This window comes from Neolamprologus brichardi, chromosome 8, assembly GCF_056152115.1.
Source record: "Neolamprologus brichardi isolate AB-2024 chromosome 8, ASM5615211v1, whole genome shotgun sequence".
Classification (NCBI taxonomy): domain Eukaryota; kingdom Metazoa; phylum Chordata; class Actinopteri; order Cichliformes; family Cichlidae; genus Neolamprologus; species Neolamprologus brichardi.
The window spans coordinates 9,878,199-9,897,474 of NC_142111.1; the positions used below are offsets into that span (position 1 = coordinate 9,878,199).

The 19,276-nt window shown below is 38.5% G+C and overlaps 1 protein-coding gene and 1 long non-coding RNA gene across 2 annotated transcripts; one reads left to right on the top strand and one right to left on the bottom strand.

Moving 5' to 3' along the window:
• The first annotated feature begins 51 nt into the window (after nucleotides 1-51).
• Nucleotides 52-2,389, top strand: LOC148101738 (uncharacterized). Its single transcript, XR_015719420.1, has 3 exons — nucleotides 52-90; nucleotides 1,310-1,455; nucleotides 2,323-2,389. It is a non-coding gene; the product is annotated as an uncharacterized LOC148101738 (long non-coding RNA).
• Nucleotides 2,390-13,276: 10,887 nt separating this feature from the next.
• Nucleotides 13,277-14,612, bottom strand: kcnj12a (potassium inwardly rectifying channel subfamily J member 12a). The gene has a single exon (XM_006801009.1). The coding sequence runs from the start codon at nucleotides 14,576-14,578 to the stop codon at nucleotides 13,277-13,279; it is 1,302 nt and encodes a 433-aa protein (XP_006801072.1). The 5' UTR covers nucleotides 14,579-14,612.
• Nucleotides 14,613-19,276: the final 4,664 nt, after the last annotated feature.

The following is a 19,276-nucleotide window of genomic DNA, read 5'->3' on the forward strand; positions in this document are numbered from 1 at the left end:
TGACGTTTCAGTATTCTTCGCGCGGATTGGTTGAAGGGGAATACCGGCAGAGCTCCGCTCGACTAGCAGCAGATGTCGCTGTTTACAAAGGTAAGAATCATAGCTCGACCACAGTATTTATTCCCCTTTCTATACATAAGGAAATGAAGGCAGCAAAAATGTTGTTGTGCCTTCCAGCTAAGGGTAAAACATGAAACCAAAGAACTGAATCATTTTCTAATATAAACAGCTATTTTAGCCTGACCCCTGTGATGTCTTGTTAGCCGTTTGCAGTGTCATTTTGTTTGTTAGTGAAAATGAAGGAAAGTATAGTTCTTGCAGAGGCATGACTTAGTATTTTTGTGTTATGCAACTTTTTGTTTCTAGTCCTTTAAATTTTGGAGGAAAATACAGGACTTTATACACCACCTCATTTATTGGAGATTTTAGCTAGGTTTAGTTTACTCAGCAGTATGAAGACCAAGTAAAACTAGCTACAACTACCATATTAAACTTGTTTACACAATATTGATTTGGTGATATTCTGAAATGAATCCTTATGGCTAATAAGTGCTTTTGCTTTAGGTATTTTTTAGAACAAAATTTTCTAATACACTTGCAGTTTTCCAGACCAATGATGTATTTACTTATAAATTTCAGCAGCCCCACATGTGTAGGTGTTATTATTATTGCTTTTTTATGACATAACAATCCTAAACTAAACCCAAACTTAACTTAGTAACAACTGGTGTTATTTGTTTCCACGTTAACTGATTTTTTCTTGTACTTTTAGCTGTAAAATGATGACATAAGCTATACCTGATATAACTAAGTTTCATTTATTTTGTTTGATTATTTCATCCATGCATACAGTGAAATGCATTGTTGTCTTACATAACCACCTCATTCAGCTGTGTGATTCACTACCTTGGTGTACCTCTTTTGTGTGTGCCAGTCCAGTCCCTTTCAGCAGGATTTTGTTTATTATGTCAGAATGTTGAGGTGGAAAATAAGCAAAACATGACATGTGTCTTTACAACAGCTCACACTCTTAGAAAGCCAGAAAGAAACAAGGGTGGAATAAACTATGAGCACATGTGGAAATGGCTCCTTTATTTAGATTTAAATAAATAAACAATCTGGTTACTCACAAAGCACATGCTCAAGAAGAAAATATATTCAGAACAATGCTGAAAGTGGCACTGGTATTTAAAACAATTCTACTCAGGCAGGGGTTTCTCTATCTCCTTTTAACTTTTGAACTCAGTTGTATTTCATGCTAAAAGGGATACTGTTCTCTATATCAAAACCACCCAACTACTTCTGTTAGGGAATATCCTGTATTGAGTTTATGACTACAAAGACCCTTATTCTGCCTGACACTGGAGACGGTGTCCTGATAGAGCGAAGTCTGTGTCCTGGGACGGCCCTGTGCCAGCCAGCAAGAGATGATCCATGCGTCCTGGCGTTGTCTTGGTAGGTGAAGGTTGGAGAGATTGTGAAGTTGTGAGGTGTGTGTGTGCAGCGGTGAATTTGGGCAGAGTGATCTTATCCCCTCTGCCTTCTACATAGTGGAGAGCTGCATTAGTGGAGGGTACTGAGAGATTTGAGTTTACCCCTGGGGAGACCAGAGAGACTGAAGTCACAGCTCTGTGTCTGTTCTCATGACTTCACTGCCGGGACAGACCCAGTTTTGCTGACTCTTATTTTTCTTCTATGTAAGCTATTGAGTAATCCCATTATAATGGGACTCACTAGTGTTTAGTTTGTGGTGCTCAAAGTCTCTCAGGATTACCTGGATGTAGATACTTTCACTATGAAAGAGCCCTGTATTGACAACTTATCTAATTTTGAAAATGGCACATAGTTTTTAGAAGTATTATTTTCAGATGCTTATTATTTTTTCAAACTAAATTTTTAAAATTCTCTCAACACCACCAATACCTTTCAGCTACATAATCATGAGATAAACACAAGCTACTATCTCCAAACACACCAGCAATTAACAATGAAACAATGTGGATTATGTGTTGCGTTGTGTTTTGTGTAATCAATTTATTAAACCCATTAGGGCCAATTGCTTAATAATCATCCACCTGTATGGGGTGCACAGAGAGGCAGAAGATAATGATCCCTATGAAAGAGCAGAACTAAATAAATGTGATATTTCATAGCATGTGTTTCTATTAGATCTTTATATCTGTTATACTTCTCTATTCTGTTTTTTTTTTTTAAACACAACATTACTGTCATTCATTCTCTCCTGGGGCCTCTGGGCACACCAAGATAATTACCAAGGGTTCAGAACCAGGAAATGAGAGTGGCCCTCTCCTGTCCCCTCAGGTTGTCCAGTGATGTTGCTTCATGAATCAGGATAGACTAGAGGCAACTACTGTAACCAAGAGAAGGTAAGGCACATGATGTGTCAGTACATTTAATGTTGCATACAGCTTCTTTCTCTCAGGTTTGAACTCAGGTTTTTGAAAGTCTTTCTGGAGGGTGATGTACAAACAGCAGCTTTAACATAGGTGAACAATAAAGTGAGAGACATGAACATCTGGTTAAAGCTGTTAAAGTCATGGCAACCGACTTTGGGAGTAACATGTGTATGGGGAGGCTTTCTAAATATGCTGACCCACTCTTGTAATACAAACAATGTACATAGGAAAAGCACAGTTGCAGTAAATAACATTATAACAAATTTATATGCACTAAACACTCACCTTCCACTTCATTAGTTACACCTTGTTAGTTGTGGGTTTGCCTTCAGAACTGCCTTAATTCTTCATGGCATAGATTTAACAAGGTGAACATTCCTTAGGGATTTTGGTCCATACTGACATGAGAGCTTCATGCTATGTTATACTGAGATCTGGTGACTGTGGAGTCCATTTGAGGACAGTGAACTCATTGTGATGCTCAAGAAAGCGGTTTGAGATTATCTGAGCTTTGTGACATGGTGTGCTATCCTGCTGGAAGCAAGCAGCCATCAGAAGATGGGTACACTGTGGTGATAAATGGACAAACAGGAACAACATTCTGGTGGTGTGTTAAATGATGCTCTGTTGGTAAAAGTAAAAGTATTCCCTACATCATTATATTACCTCCAGACTAAATCATTGACCCAAGGCAGGATGGCTTCACGCTTCCATGCTGTTTATGCCAAATTCTGAGTCTAGAATTTGAATGTTGCTGCAGAAATGGAAACTCATTAGACTAGGCGACGTTTTTCCAATCCTCTATTGTCCAGTTTTTTTAGCCTCAGTTTCCTGTTCTTAGCTGACAGGAGTAGCACCAGGTATCATTTTATGCTACTGTAGCCCATCTGCTTCAAGATTCAGTTTGCTGTACAAGAGGTACTGTTCTGCATACCTTGGATTTAACAAGTGATTGTTTGAGTTGCTGTTGCCATCTAGTCTGCCCATCCTCTGATCTCTGACATAAATAAGACATTTTCAACCAGAGAAATTTTACTCTCTGGATATGTTCTCTTTTTCATACCATTTTCTGTGAGCCCTACAGATGGTTGTGTGGGAAAATCCAAGCAAATGAGCAGTTTTTGAAACGAGCCCGTCTGGCACTAGCAACCATGCCACCTCCAAAATCACCTTTCCTCTCCATTCTGATCCTCGGTTTAGACTTCATCAGGCTGCCTTGACAATGTCTAAAAGACTAAATGTTTGAGTTGTTTTTACCCATATTATATCTGTCTTACTGATGTGTATAGTGAAGTTGAGGATAATCATTTTGCTAAAATAAAACAATAAACTTGTCATTTGATATAATAGAGAATTTCAAAATTTTGCCATTTCTAGTGTTTGTATTAGAGCGCATTTATAGAACAGACAAAGAGCCCAAAATATCAGGAATAATAGCCCACGCTTTAAGAAAATAAACACACACACACACACACTTGGAACTACAACATACAACTGAGGACTGTAGCACTAACAAAATACCTGTAGCTAGCAAAATTTTTTATTATTATTCTTTTTTTTAATCTATGCAGTCTTTTAACGTCTACTGGGGCACGGCTTACAGCCGTGGGCTTTTTACACTGGATGACAAGGATGGGTTGTAGGATAAGGCTGTTGTGTCTCTTCCATTTGGGCAACTACAAAACACATCTCAATAATTGGATAAAGTCCCATCACACTTCAGGATCAGTTTGTACTGTCACTCAGCAGCGCTTTCAACTGGTTTTATTTTCATTTGTCTGCTCTGGCATACAAACTGTTGTGAAGTGTCTGCTTGTAAAAATACATTGCGTGTCTTTATAGGATATATTTATTTATACCTCACTTCAATATAGTAATATCTGTCTCTAGATTATGTTGCTGCTATCATATTAAATCGTTGTCTGTTTTTATATAACGTCATATTAACCATTTTTTGCAGCATTCAATGAGCTTTGAACTACTTAAATTCCATCTAATAATATTCTCAGTCATAGTAACACAGATTTCAGAAGTATCTTTCATTGAGTGATACTACCACAGCAGCTAATTGAGAGTACTTCGAATATTGAAATGCTGGCTACGGATAAGAGCCACATGTGGTTTGACACCAAAGAGCTTTATATAGCTGCTTCAACACAGTTTTCCCCCATTTTACTGTCATCAGCAATTCAGCCTACAGGGAATGTGTTCCAGCATTATTTATAACCAGTCTATATGGGCTAGGTGGCAGAGATCCTAGCCAGGCTATGTCTTGCATCCTTTCATATAGTTTAATTACATTTTAGTAGGTGTAAGAGTTTCTTTTTTTTAGATCATATTAGTAAATGTTTCTGTCCAGACCCCAGCTGGCTTCTTCGTCTATTCCCTGGGAGTCACAGAGGGGACATTCCCATGGGATCCAGGTTGTCAAGTGTGTTGCATAATTCAAGTCATTCTATCTATCTAACAACATAACAAAGTTGACAACATAAACACTTACGGCCAGTTTAGACTTAACAGCTAACCTTCATGCATGCCTTTGGACTATAAACTCCACACAGAATGGCAGCAGGTACAGACCTGATAACAGCTAACCACTGCACTACAAAATACAATAGTTAATGGCGGTGTATTGTAATAGTAACAAAAGCATAGGCTGTTTACAGTATTTTTTGTTTTTTACATTTTTAAGTTATGCATGTTGAGATGTGTTTGAAATAAATTGTTTTATGCATCAGGACTCAATAAAAAATCATCTGGTCCATAGCAGGTTTTAAAATGATGGTATTACAATCAAATATGAGCTACAAAGCATGAAATATTACACTGTGTCGTTATTTGTCTAACAAACCTTAATCCAAAATGCAGGCGGAGTATACAGCATATGCTTCAATAGCTTCTAGAAAGACGTTCAGCAGCAATAACTTGAAGTAACTGTTTTCTGAATGACTTTATCAGTCTCTTGCATCATTGTGGAGGAATTTTGGCCCACTCTTCTTTACAACATTGTTTAATTTCATTGACGTACGTGGGCATTTGTTCACGCACAGCTGTTTTATGGTCCTGCCACAGCATTTCATTAAAAGTGAAGTCTGGACTTGTAAATACACCCTTACTGCTTCCAGAGGAGTTAAGAGAATCAGCCAGGTGCTGATAATCAAATGCACTTGATTAACTGATCATGGGGAAGTGTGAGCACCTCTATAAAAGCAGACGATTTTCAGGTCTGGAGCATGCAGGTTTGTGTTAGCTTAATGCCAACTAGGAAATACATCATTAATGAACTTAAAGAAGCAACTGCTGTTTCCAATCAATCTGAGAAGAACTGTATGGCCATTTGAAGTTTTTCATTCTAGAGTGGGATTTATTATTTGTCGTGGAAAACAGTTGAGATGGTTGCTAATACTCCCAGGAGTGGACGTCCCAGCAAATTCACCCCAAGGTCAGACCGTACAAATCTCAAAGAAATTGCAAAAAACCCACAGGCTACATCTTAGACTCTACAGGCTTCTGTTAGCTTAAAGTTGTTAAATGTTAACATTCATTACACTGTAAATGTGATTTTTTTGTAGTGGTTTACAAGAGAAAACCTTATCTATCTTACAAGAACACTGCAGCATAACCTGAGTTTGCAAAATTGCATGAACAAACCACAAAAGTTTTAAAAAAGGGCCCTGTTTCGTCATAATGCACAACATTAAGGTTCCCAAAACCAAACACAGTATAAAAACATGAACACCTCACATCAACTGTCAAGCACGGTGGTGGACAGTTGATGGTTTGGGTTTGTTTTGCAGCCACAGGACCTCGGTATCACTGAGTCAACCATGAACTCCTCTGTATACCAAAGTAATCTAGAGTCAAATATGAGGCAGAAACTGAGTCATGCCACAGGACAGTGATCTCAAGCTCAGCAGAATATTATAACAGAATGACTGAAAAAGAAAATAAAAACAAGGTTGTTGTAATGACCCAGTCAAAGTCTGTTGTCAGCCCGACTTGAGACAGCTGTGTGTGGATAAATATCCACAAGCTGCAATGAAGTGAAGCAACATTGTGAAGAAGAGTGGGTCAAAATTGACTGATGAAGTCATGCAGAAAGTAAATACTTCAAGTCACTGCTGCTAAAGATGATTCCATAAGCTACTGAATCATGGGGTTTATTTAATTGTCCACACACAGCTTTTGCATTTTGGTTCAGGTTTTGTTAAATAAACCTATCCCCACTGACTGCATGTCTTTGGACTGTGGTAGAGAGCAGCAATACCTAAACCCACTGGGAGATCATGCAAACTCCACACAGAAAGGCCCTGTCCGGGTAGTCGAGTCAAACCCAGGACATTCTTGCTGCGAGGCATCAGTGCTAACCACTGCGCTAACACCTACTACGTGAATATTTTAGAATTAACAGATAGTGCATTTTTGTTTTACCACGATTTTAGGTTAAACAAAAATAGGCATATTCTACAGTTAAAGCTATAAAAATACAAAACAATTTTTATTTCAACATAATTTACCAAACTTAGAAGAAAAAAAACTCACATCCCAGCACTGACCGAGCATGACTGACTTGCCTGTAATTAATATACTGATTTGGAAAATTACTTTTAGCTAATAATTTTGGTCTCATGATACATTGTCATATGTGTTTATATATGACTGAGAAATTGAGAAATTTGAGCAATTTATTAAGGTGGATAAACGGAGGCCACAAAATACTTAGCATAGCAAGAATTCAATGGGATTTCAGTTGCTCGGGATAATTAAAACTGAAGTCAGAGTCTCCCTGTCCCAGTAGGCTACATTTTATCCTGACATGCCCTTAATTATCCAGGACCTCTTGATGTCTAATCCTACTGAGGAAGTACACCAGTTTGACATCTCAGTCCTCTAAAGACGGCTAATTTTCAGTGTTAAATTTAACTGGCTTCCACGACCCCTGTTACAGTTCATCACTTTAAGTAAAGTTTCACATTTTCCATGTATTTCTGATACTAAGCAATGCAAAGCACAGCATACACTCCCTAGTCCATGTTATATAATCAAAGTTGGTAAAAGCTTTCAGTGCAGCCTCTGTGATCCCGGTGTCAGTTAGTGCTGAGGCCCAATGCCTTATCTCAGCACAACCAGCGGTCAGCAACGTTAACCCTATAACTGGACCTCAATGTGTGTGACTTAGTCACCCCAACTTATGGCCACAGATCTCATCCAAATTACAGATAAATACATGTTTTCTTTCAGTATAGCTGCTGTTGTCAGTATGCCACTATTGTATTTGTAACTTCTGCTTTGCACACTCTGTGCGTCTTGTTAGGAGGCGATCTTTGTGATAGCTCTGAAGAATTATGTCAACCCACTAACCACCAGCAGCAATATTGTTTATGAAACCTGTATTCTCAATTTCAAATGTTTTATACAAACAATAAAATACTCTTACATGTACTTGGGCAACAACATTGGCTGATATTATCTTATAATGACTTTGTTACTTAGCCTAGTTATTTTGTATGTCAAGGCTGTACCTTCCTTTAACCCAATGACAGCTGCGATGGCTCCATCCCCAGCCCCCAACTTTGAATTGCATATCAAAGAAGATGGATGGAAAAAGTTTAAGGACCCCAACAAAATAAATCGCTTTAGATAATTCAGAGTTTTCCCTTTCAAATAGCAGCAATAAACTTATTCAGTGTTGTTTGGGCTTTAATCAGCAGTGGAAGTCCTTAAACTTAAAAGAAAAACTTCAACGTATTTTAGAAAGAAAATGAGAGTTATTACTTATAGCAGCGGTCCCCAACCTTTTTTGCGCCACGGACCGGTTTATGCCCGACAATATTTTCACGGACCGGCCTTTAAGGTGTTGCGGATAAATAAAACTAGTACCGGTACCAAAAAAAAGAAGATTTATTCATAGCACACGTGAAAAGACCAAGGAAAACCGAGTTAACGATAAAAACGATAACAAAATAACGCTGAAAACCGATAAAAACCCTGAAAACCATACATTTCACACCTGAGCCTCAACTCTCGCGGCCCGGTACCAAACGACTCATGGACCGGTACCGGTCCGAGGCCCGGGGGTTGGGGACCGCTGACTTATAGCACTATTCAGGCCACACTGTAAGTAATGACAACAAGTCAGCATGCACAAAACTAAGATGCTGAAACTATCATCCATCTTCTTATTAACATGTGTACTTTGTCTACTGTGTTATATCAATTTGTCTTCTGTGAAAAACAGTAAGGTTTATTTTTACTCTCTTGTAGCAAAGTCATGTGTTGTTGCCATATTGATATGAAAAAGTCCGCTGCAGGCCTCCTGCTCAATTCCCCAGGGCCAAAAGGCCTCTGGCCCCAATAGTTGTTTGTATGTCACAGTGGTTAATTGATGAGCCTTCTTGAATAATTGGCCCAAGCCCAGGAAGTTATCTGACTGTGGTGACACGAAGCTCGATCTCTCTTCTTCACACGCCCCTCGTGGTGATGTATTACCTCATGTGAGGGCATGCTCGAGGAAACTCTAGGTTTGAATTGGACTGTACATTTCAATACATCACAGACCACACTTGGTAGGGATGAAGAAACACAAGAGATGAAAAAAATTCACTTTGTTTTTAATTGAATATTTTAATGACTTTGAATTAAAATAAAAAGCCCAGTAGACATTTTGCTGGACATAGGAAGACTTCTACAGAGGTCAAAGGTTTTTCCAATCATCCCTTTAAGAGAAATACTTGTTTAATCATTAACTTCTGTGCAGAAAGGAAACAACAGAAAGTGAAAATTTGAAAACTAAGACAAGAATTACATTTTAGCCTCTCAGTGTGATTTTTATCGTAGTGCTCTGGTAAAAACAGATAAATATTGATTGTTGTATTCTATGAAAAAAAAAAACCCCCAACAACTTTGTATAAAAATAAGCAGGTTGTTCATCCTGGCTGCTCCTTATTATCATTTTTATAATCATTGTTCTTTTTACACTATAAATGTTTTATTTAGCTAAAACTTTAGTGTATGCTTCTTTTTTAAGGGCTCAGGTGGGCAACATGAAAATTCAAAACAATCTTTGAAAAAAAATATTCAGTAGAAATTGAATTTAATGAATCTCTTTAATGCAGCGTGGAAGCTGTAGACCCTTCACCTGTTTTTTATCACTAAAGTTTCGTGAGTAGGTGCAGAGGCTTCACACATCAGTGTGCAAAACCTTCTCAGAAGGTAATGAACATATGAATGTTCAGGGTAGGTAAAGGATGCTTCATTTATAAGCCCCAAAAAATCTATTTATGTTTCACTGCATCCTACAAAAAAAGCAACATATAGCCAAGAAGTATCTTAGACTCACACGTATGACAACTTAACTGAAAACATTAGTCATTGTGACCAGCATAATAACCATTTTATGGTTCCTCTTTTCTATTTCCCATTTCTTTAAATCATTTATGGCCTCAGCCAAACAGGCACAGACAGTAGCTGGTGACCCTTGGCAACCACTGGTTGCTAGAGAAACTGGTGTTTCCTAACCAGTTATTGAGGGGTTGCAGGAGGTTTCTAGCTATTGCCAGGTGAAATCGGTCATAAAGAGGGTGCTCTACCCATCCTTATTGTGATTGCTTTGTTAGCAGATAGCCTTGGTTGCTGACAGGTTGCAAGAGAGAGCAACTTTGAAGATACTTTTAATTTGAAGCCAAATGTTATGTGTTTGCCCATTTGGATCAAAGTTCGCACAATTTATTTTCTGCTCGGCAAGTAGTCAGCGATTGTTGGCAGACAGTATGCAAACTACAGACAACAAAGGCAATCTGCTTGTGACTGAAGCAATTGCAAGGAGATTTTAAATGCAGCACCGTATACTTCTTTGTGACCAATTTCACCCAACGACAGCCAACAGCCTCACCACCTACCAATAACCGGTTAGAAAATACAAATTTCTTCCTAAATACCAGTGGCTGCTCAGTGGCCACCGACTGGTCTCTGGGCCTGTGTGAATGAGACCTAAATCTCCTTCTTTGCACATATAGAATCTTTTATGTTTGCCATAATTTTTTGTATAGGACCATGAAATACACATTTTACTGAGGTAATAATTAAGCTGAACTTTATGCTAAACATGTTGAGGTTTGGATGATAAATTGGCATGGTATAGAATAAGGGCTCTTTTTTAAAATCTTATTGTCCATGCCATAGAGAAAAGCTATCATGCTTAATAATTCTATATAGTTACTTTAACCTACTCTCTATATAGCAAACTACAAATAAAAGATTACTTGATTTGGTTTTAGATTTTTATTTGACAGATATATACTGTATGTTTTGATGTAGTTTTAGAAATGATTTAAATATGCAAACTGGAGACTCAAACTCCTTCTTAGAGCCTATCTACCCATTCTGTCTGAACTGGTTTTGGAAGATTAAGGTGGGAGCAATTACTTAACAAGTTAAGTCCAGGCTACACTCCACTACTTTGGTATCAATCATGAGAAATTATTTTTATTACAAGTTTTATTATAAGTAAAATACAAAAAAACTCCAAAAACAAACAAAAAAACCTCTATGGTCATTATTCTTGCACAAAAGCTTTTACTTGTTATCTGTGAATGAACATGAATAAGCGCATTTTTAAAAAAGTGTGCTTCAGTGTTTATTGCTTCTATTCTGAACTCCCTCCAGTGTCTTAACTCATTTATTAGCATATTGCTAAACTGCATTTAGCTGTCTACAGTATGTACTGTTTTAAAAGCAAAAGTCAAGTATTAAAAAAGGGAACACTGTCCTTTTTTTGTGTGTGTTACTGTTGGACGTCTGACTTTTCAGCTTAATGAAGGATCAGTTTGTTGTATCATCAATAAAATGTTGTCATGTAAATCTACAATCCAAGTATAGTTTGAAATAAGCTCTCTTAGTAACATTATAACAACAGTAGTCAAATATAACCACTGTTGATGTAAACTGAATAGAAATGTCAGAGCAGTTATAAAGTTGGTTTATACATTTTGAGTATTTTAAACTTAATCTAAAAGCACAAAGTGTTGTACACACACTCATCTGCCTAATGGGGTCATTATGCTCGCTGTGTCGCTGGTGTTGCGCGCTGATTTTGATGTTACATCATCTGTTATGTACCTTGTGCTGGTTGTGTACCTCTCAATTTTTGTAACCTGACGTGTGACGCCGTGGCTGCTCGCGGCTTGGGTGAAGACACGAGTGTATGAGCGTGTCGGCTTTTGCTGCCATCTTAATGATACTCCGCCACAGAAGCTCAGAGACATACAGATATACAGAGGGAGATGCAGGAAATGTTTGAGAGTTTGTGGAAAAAACACTTAACAAAGTCTTGGCTTCTGGTTTTGACTTCTTCTCCTCCTATATCAGCACTTATGTGGTGATATTGTATCATTCAAGAGAATAATGCAGCAGCTTCCTGCGCCGTACTGGCGGGTTTAAATACAAGAGACTGTGAGACGAGGTTGCAGCAGTGAGCGAAGCAACCATACTGGAGACTTTATGGTGCTCATTCATTTAGGATACAAACAACTAAATCTTAGATTTGTGATTTAACCTAATCATAGGCCCACTCTCAGACAAAATAAATCTATCAAGCAGTCTTCCTTTATCCATTTTTGACAGTCAGTTTACTGTAAATTTAATTTAACTCTGGTGAAATAAACTTCAGTAGCAGTTACCTTTGGAAATTGACACCATACCTTTTTAATTTCAGTTTGTTTTTTTAAGCATTGGGCATTCGTTGAATTAATCCCTTTAGATAATTTTATCTCACACACTTAGCTCTATAGGATGCTTGTCCCCTGATAGGTTAATATGCATAGATCCATTTTTAAAAAAACATTAAGTGTAGTCAGTTTATACCAGTTTTGTCTTGATAGAATTCTGGATAAAGTAGTGAAGAGTGATAACATAAAGGTTTTAGTTGATCTTTGCTTGTCACATAAGTGGAAAAAGTAAAAGAGCACTTCAGTGTGCATTCTTAAGGGTTGTTTATTTATTGATTTGATCAGTACAAACTTTGATATTGCCACCTGTAGCATGATTGTCTAAAATCAGTGATTAAGTTTTGTTTTACTTGACTTCTTAGTTGAACCGTATTTGCAAATGCCATCATATCTAAAGGCAGCCAAATTGTGGTTTGTTAGCTTGTAAGAGGAATTGGGTCATTATAAATAGGGAGTCCATTCAGTTTCATTTCTGTTTCTGACTTTATATTCTTGTCTGGGTCCCTAGCTTGGGTTTCGAATGAAGTTGTAGACTTGTGTTGTTCTTAGCGGCTCATGGTCAGATGTTTGATCATGGCTCATTGCATCTGAATGCTGCGGTGCACAAATTTTCAATGTGTCACTGAATGCAATTCCAGCAAATCGCAGCAATTCGAAGAGAGCTTAAGAGAAGCCTTCCAACATTATCTTTGATCTCAAGAACAATTTGAAATAGCAACTTTTAATTTTAAAAGTGTTTTTGGAAACTGATACTGCACACAAAACATAACTTATCTAATAAATGTATTTACACCTAAGGTTCGATTATAAGGTTTTGTCATAAAGGTTTTTTGATGCTCTATCAGTTAACACTCTAAACTCAAAATGACCGTGTGAAAAAAGATTCAAGTTTCCATAAAGGAAGAAGGTATCCCTCTAGCTTTTTCCTTGTTTGTAGACATTCTTTACCACAATTTGCCAAGCTGCATACACCCACTTTTACCCATTTCTTCCAATTAAGTCCCTTTTACTGTTGTCCTGTCACCTTTACACTCTTTCACAGTAGTCAGCTTTTCCTATGGCACCTTGCATTGTTCTGCATTTTTACCCTTAATAAAGTTATTGAAATTTGACCCTCAGGTCAAAGTGTAGAGGTCATATTTCCGATTCTCTACGATATGACCTTTGATCCAGGACCCTGGTGGTCTGTATGCGTTCAAATTCCGGTCGGCTATTTCGATCTGGACTGAGGTTTGCCAGTGCTCTGCTTCCACCACCTACATCCTCTTCCTCATCATCGCGATTAAGGAAGGCCAGCTCGTTTTCATAGCAGAAAGAATTAGAGTTGGGGACTAGGTACTTGTTTTCCACCATGTCCTTGGCACTGCAGCGGGGGGTGGACGGCACCTCATAAGTTTTGTGAAAGTGAGAGTAATCCACCTTGTACAGGTTCTTCTCCTCAAACAACACAGGCTCAAACCGGTGTCCCCAAAGAATCTCTGAGGCCAAGTAGGAGCTGCGAGCCTGGGTGGTCATGGCGGTTGCTTCAACCATTCCCTCCAAGATGACAACAATCTCAAAGTCTGCGGTCTCCAAGTCCTGTTTGCTGATCCCAAAAAGAGGGCTCTCCTCATCTATCTCATGTAGAATAGTGATAGGTGAAACCAAGAAAATCCTATCCAGGCCTTTGTCAAAGCCCACATTAATGTCTATCTGGTCTAGAGGGATGTATTCCCCCTCGTCAGTTATCCGAGGTTTGATGAGCTGTGCTCTGACATGGGCCTCAACAATGTGGCTCTTGCGCAGATTCCCTACCCTCCACATTAGACACAGCTTTCCATCCCGCATGGCAATGACGGCATTGTGGCTAAACAAGAGCGTTTGTGCTCGCTTCTTAGGCCTTGCCATCTTGGCCATGATGGCGCCAATCATGAAGCAGTCAATGATGCAGCCAACTATAGACTGAAAGACCACCATAAAGACAGCTACTGGGCACTCTTCAGTCACACAGCGGTAGCCATAACCTATGGTAGACTGCGTTTCAATGGAGAATAGAAAGGCAGCCACAAATCCATTGACCTGTAGAACGCATGGAGTGAAGTTGTCATCTCCAGCTGGGTTGTCCAGATCTCCATGCAGCAAAGCTATAACCCAAAAAGCTAAGCCAAAGGCCAGCCAAGAGACAACAAACACAAGAGTAAAGACTACGAGCATCCATCGCCAGCGGATATCAACACACGTCGTGAAGATGTCGGCCATGTAGCGCTGCGACTTGTCGTCCATATTGGCAAACTGCACATTACACTGGCCATTCTTTTTCACAAAGCGGTTGCGGCACTTGCGGCGTGTGTGGATCTTGCCATTGCCAAATCCATTCATACCATGCATGGTAGTGAGGCGCAGACCCTCTTCTTCAGATGACACAATGCTGTAGCGGTTGATTCTTCCCACGCTCATGTTACTGACGGCACCTCCAGCTGCAGGGTTAGAGTAGAAGGGCAGACCTGGAGTCCCAGTGTGGGATCAAGGCCCCTTCACAGCTTGATCACTGGTTCAGTTGCATGTCAGTGAGTCATTTAGGTGGATGGTTGGTAGCCTTGTGTCTTAATCCAATCCCTGCAGAAAAAAATCAGAAGAGGAGAATATGCCTGAAAATCTTTCTGTTTATTTATTTATGTATTTGAAATTAGATATTCATTATTAAAGCTTTTAAATGATACATGTATAACCACTTTTCTGTCCAGAAAATGACAGTGAAATGTGTATTTAAGCCTACAACAACTTGGTTCTTTGCATATATTTATCTGAATGACAATGTTTTTTCAGGACATCATATCATTACCTTTTACAGCATTATACATGTTTTTATTTAAAAAAAAACACACAAAAAAACTACACTGACCTTCTGTAAAATTTCAAGTTATCACTAGTTTCTATGTCCACGTGTCTTAATCAGTGCAGTCAGTCTTGCTAGAGTCCATCTTCTTTTAAGTTTGTAGACTCCCAAATCTATGCTGAATAAATAAAAAACAAAGACTTATGTATTGTAGCAATATTGTTTCTGTTGTACTTCCTAGTACAAGCTGTAGTAGTAGTATTCATCTTCCTTTCTCTAAACCTCACAACTCAAAATCCAATTGGTCCTCACTCAAGGGCCCTCATGTCTTTTGATGTCGACTGGGTAAGTGAGGAGCTGGCCTCACAGCACATCCACTTCTGTCAACTAGCATTTCCTCTGCTTTTCTCTTGCAAATTATAAAGAAGGTTCACAGTGGAGGCCTTACCCTGCCAGATGTTTATTATTACTTAATGAACAAATTAACTCTTGTATGAGTCACTGCTCCTAATTGTTCTTTTTTAATATAATGAGGATGCCTGTTGAATGAGCAGTGTTCAAAAAGTTATGAGAACAGGTCCATTAAAATCAAAAGCCTCACCTGATTTAAATTTTGCGGATCGTAAGACCCTCAAGCCAATTTTGAGGTTTGAGTTTTGTTTTTGTTTTTTTTGTTTTTTAAAGCTCTTTCAGTGAAAGTGTCATTATGTTGCCATATTAACTGGTGCTTCTACAATCGGCACAAGTGTGTCAAAACTGCAATTTTTCAGGCTTGATGAAGGTGCAGCCACATCTAGTGACTGATCCAGGTTGTGAACAAACATTTCGCCAGTGTAGCCACGAGACTCCGGAAATGGGACGCTGGTACACACTACCAGCGTCATGAAAGACATTGACATGAAAGACAAGTTTAAGTTTGCTCTATACAATTTTGAGGTCTGTTGTCAAATCATAGAAACCTGTCTAAGTGATCCGAAAAGAACTTCCAGGAAGAAATCTAAAAATATAAGTAGCACAAGAAGATGCTTTAGATAAGCCATTAAGTAATAAGGAATCCTACAAAGTGGTATAAACAGTCTATGAGTATAATTCTGCCATTGTTTCTTTTGAGGCCATTGTCCTTTTAGCATTCTGCTTCTGCCAGGGGACTGGATGGGGTAGTACTTGTTTATTTAAACTCCTAAGGGTATGTGTGCCACTGATTCTATGGACATGCAATTCCAGATGCTATATAAAGAGATTAATAAAGACGGGCTCTATTTATTTGGCCCCATTCTGTAAAATTTCCAGGGTTATTAATCATGTTGTGAGGGTGCTGCAGGTTCATATTCTCTTCTCTTGCTGCAGCATACAAGTAGGTAGAGGATTTTCTCCTGGTACAGTGCCCGGTATTGCATAATAATTCTTAATTATATGGTAGAACTTGAGCTTACAACAATATGATGAGGTAGACACATGATAAGTTGATATTTTAAACCTTGCGAGTGTAGAAATGTCAGAGTGGGATAAAATGGATCACAATTAGTAGAGCTGTAAAATGACTGTTTGGCAGCAGATAACCTGGCCACTGAGCTAGATGTCGAGCCTGGGGGTTAAGAAGTTTGACCCATGGGAGTTTACTGAGGTCCCTCTGGGTGCAGACAGCTTTTATCGCCTGGACACATCCGTTGTGTGTCTGCCTTCATGATTTGGACCCTGAAGACTAGACAGTTCAGTCATGTGCAATGTAAAATCCCAGGTGTCCCACCGTCTGCCTAACACTCACACTACGCGCTGCTCTCATTCACACTCTTTTCAGGTGTAAGTTCTCTTGATCTCTAGCCCAATTACATCATGCACAGTCTTTAAATTGTCCAATTAGGTAAATTCTTCCGTGTCAGGAAAACAAATATGCTATTTTTACATGTTTGCTTTCGACAAATGTTGCATTACACTCCCAGAAGAGCACAGCTAAAAATAGCAACCTTACGTTTGTTATTTACACACAGACACACACACACATATATATATATATTTCATTAGCTGAGGATCATGTCAGTCAGTCTGGAAGTTGCAACAGGTTCTACATATTGCTTGTTTAATTGGGATCATCTTGATTGCACCTTTATTATTATTTGTTAATTCCTATATCAAGTCAGCATTAAAATGTAAATCTTACGCAACATGCAGCGTGACAGTATCTCAGAGGAAGGCTATTAGCAGTGCATTTTTTTTTTTGCATATTGATTTGTTCTGTGTTTAAAGCACTTCAAGTCTGAAAAACATCTTTGACACATCTTTCCTTTAAAAGGCAGGGCACAGAAAGTGATTTGCACCAAATTCAATAAAATTCTTGTGTAACCTTTTTGTGACCTCGCCCATCGTGTCTGTTCTTAGGGAGTTGAGAGGAGCACTGGGGGAGATAATAAGCTCGCCTGCTGATTAGGATGAATAGAATGAATAATTGGATGTGCAAAATAAAAGAAGGGATTGGGCGGCAACAATGAAGTGGACTTGGAGAGGGCACCTCATCTCAAGACAAGCTTGCAGAAAACTGAGCTGCTGAGGAACTATGATCCCAGCCCACCTCCCAAGGCCATTGTAAAGGAAGAGCCGAGGCTCAGGTGTCATTGTATTTTCCTATAGCTCACCATGTGGAACCGTCTCGTCTCAAGTGACCCGCAAGTATTTTACTATAGAAAGTGACACCACCTCGACATGGAGAGATGCTGTCTGAAATATGTTATGCAAACAACTTTACATCTTATTTTTTATTTTTTGGGAGTTTTCAGGTGCACCAGTGACTAACCGCTAGACAGAAATAGTAAAACTATAAACAGTTACCAACACCGGAGGCTGGACTCTGTATGTAAGTCATCTTCCATGCTGAAAAACCATCTTAGGTGCTCGGTGCATTGAATTGTACTATAAGACTGATAAACGTAACATAAATTACTGAGTCGCCTTCACACATTGTTAGAACAGCTGCTTTATTAAGTAGAACAACATTAGTGGGTTTTTTTACAGCTGCACCTGTAGCTATTCCACTGTTCAAACACCTGGTTCCCACTGATTGATCATTCCCACATGTGAGCTTCACTCTGGGCTTTTTTGATCTTTACTTGTGCAATTTATTTTAATTGTTTGTGCCCATTTTCACAAGCTGAATCATCCATATTAAAGCCAGACTCTGCAATTTCAAATATGAAGTGACGTCTACGGTAAAAAACTCTGACAACATTCGTTTTAATACAAAACTATTCGTACATTATGTCAAACTGAACTAAGCTGAGATAAAAAGCGCGATGAGGTCATTGAACTCTCGGGCAGGATTGCATAATGTTCATTCTCTTCATCCTGTGTCTCCTTTGTACCTGCACATCAGTGATTTCTTTATACACAGGCAGAAAAGTGCACCACCTGAAAAAGCCCACTGGTCCCTTGATACTTGCTGTCCTCAACTCCCACAATATTAAGTTATTTAAATGTAAAGCAGGCAGATTATTTATTTACGTTGACTGGATTTATGCTTCGGTTGATTGACAACCTCTTGTGTTTTGAAACAACAAACTAATTCATTTAATTTATGCCATTAATTATGCTACCAGATGCAAACCATATTTGAAAGTGAAAAGCTAAAATTGCCTATTTAATTTGACCCATTTTTATAAATATGCACAGATATAATAAATAGCATATAAGCATGACTAAGCATAAGCATGATTTATAATAACCCAGATCAGAAACTCGCAAAGTTAACACATTTACCAGTTTGGTGTGTAGACTAAACTGGTAAATCGGAGTTGCTGCTGTGCGTGATTAAACCATGTTTATTCCTCATTTTAATGCTTTTTCGCTCTGCATTCCTATTGTACTGAATAATAATAGGTGATTTGGATGAAAGTAAATGCCAGCTTATTTTTATTACTTTTGTTTTAACCCTGTGCGAATTGGAAGCTTGTCGATATCCTGCTGTGATATCAGCAGGGAAGGCCAGAATCTGATGCCATAATTAAATTAATTAACCCTGCATGCATGAAAGGTTTCTGGTGGAAAAATCCATACAAACTATAATACTATATTTATGTTAATTTGTGCGTAATTTAAGCTATACTCTATAACACAGTACCTGCTCTGTGGATTTTACACAACACAATTAAACTACTAGTTCAATTTGTGGTTCTTACACTTATCAGGTCAGGTATCATTGCGTGGCATTGCTCATATTGAGAGTTCTGGGTTCGTGGGGACATGTCCATGCTTGAAAAGATGCACATGACTTTGGTTTAGTCTAATTCAAGGATTTTTAACAACTACTTCAGATTATTCTGATTGAATTT

Bases quoted from the DNA above. Each gene is read 5' to 3' on its own strand.
- kcnj12a (XM_006801009.1), bottom strand. From the start codon at position 14,578: ATGAGCGTGGGAAGAATCAACCGCTACAGCATTGTGTCATCTGAAGAA.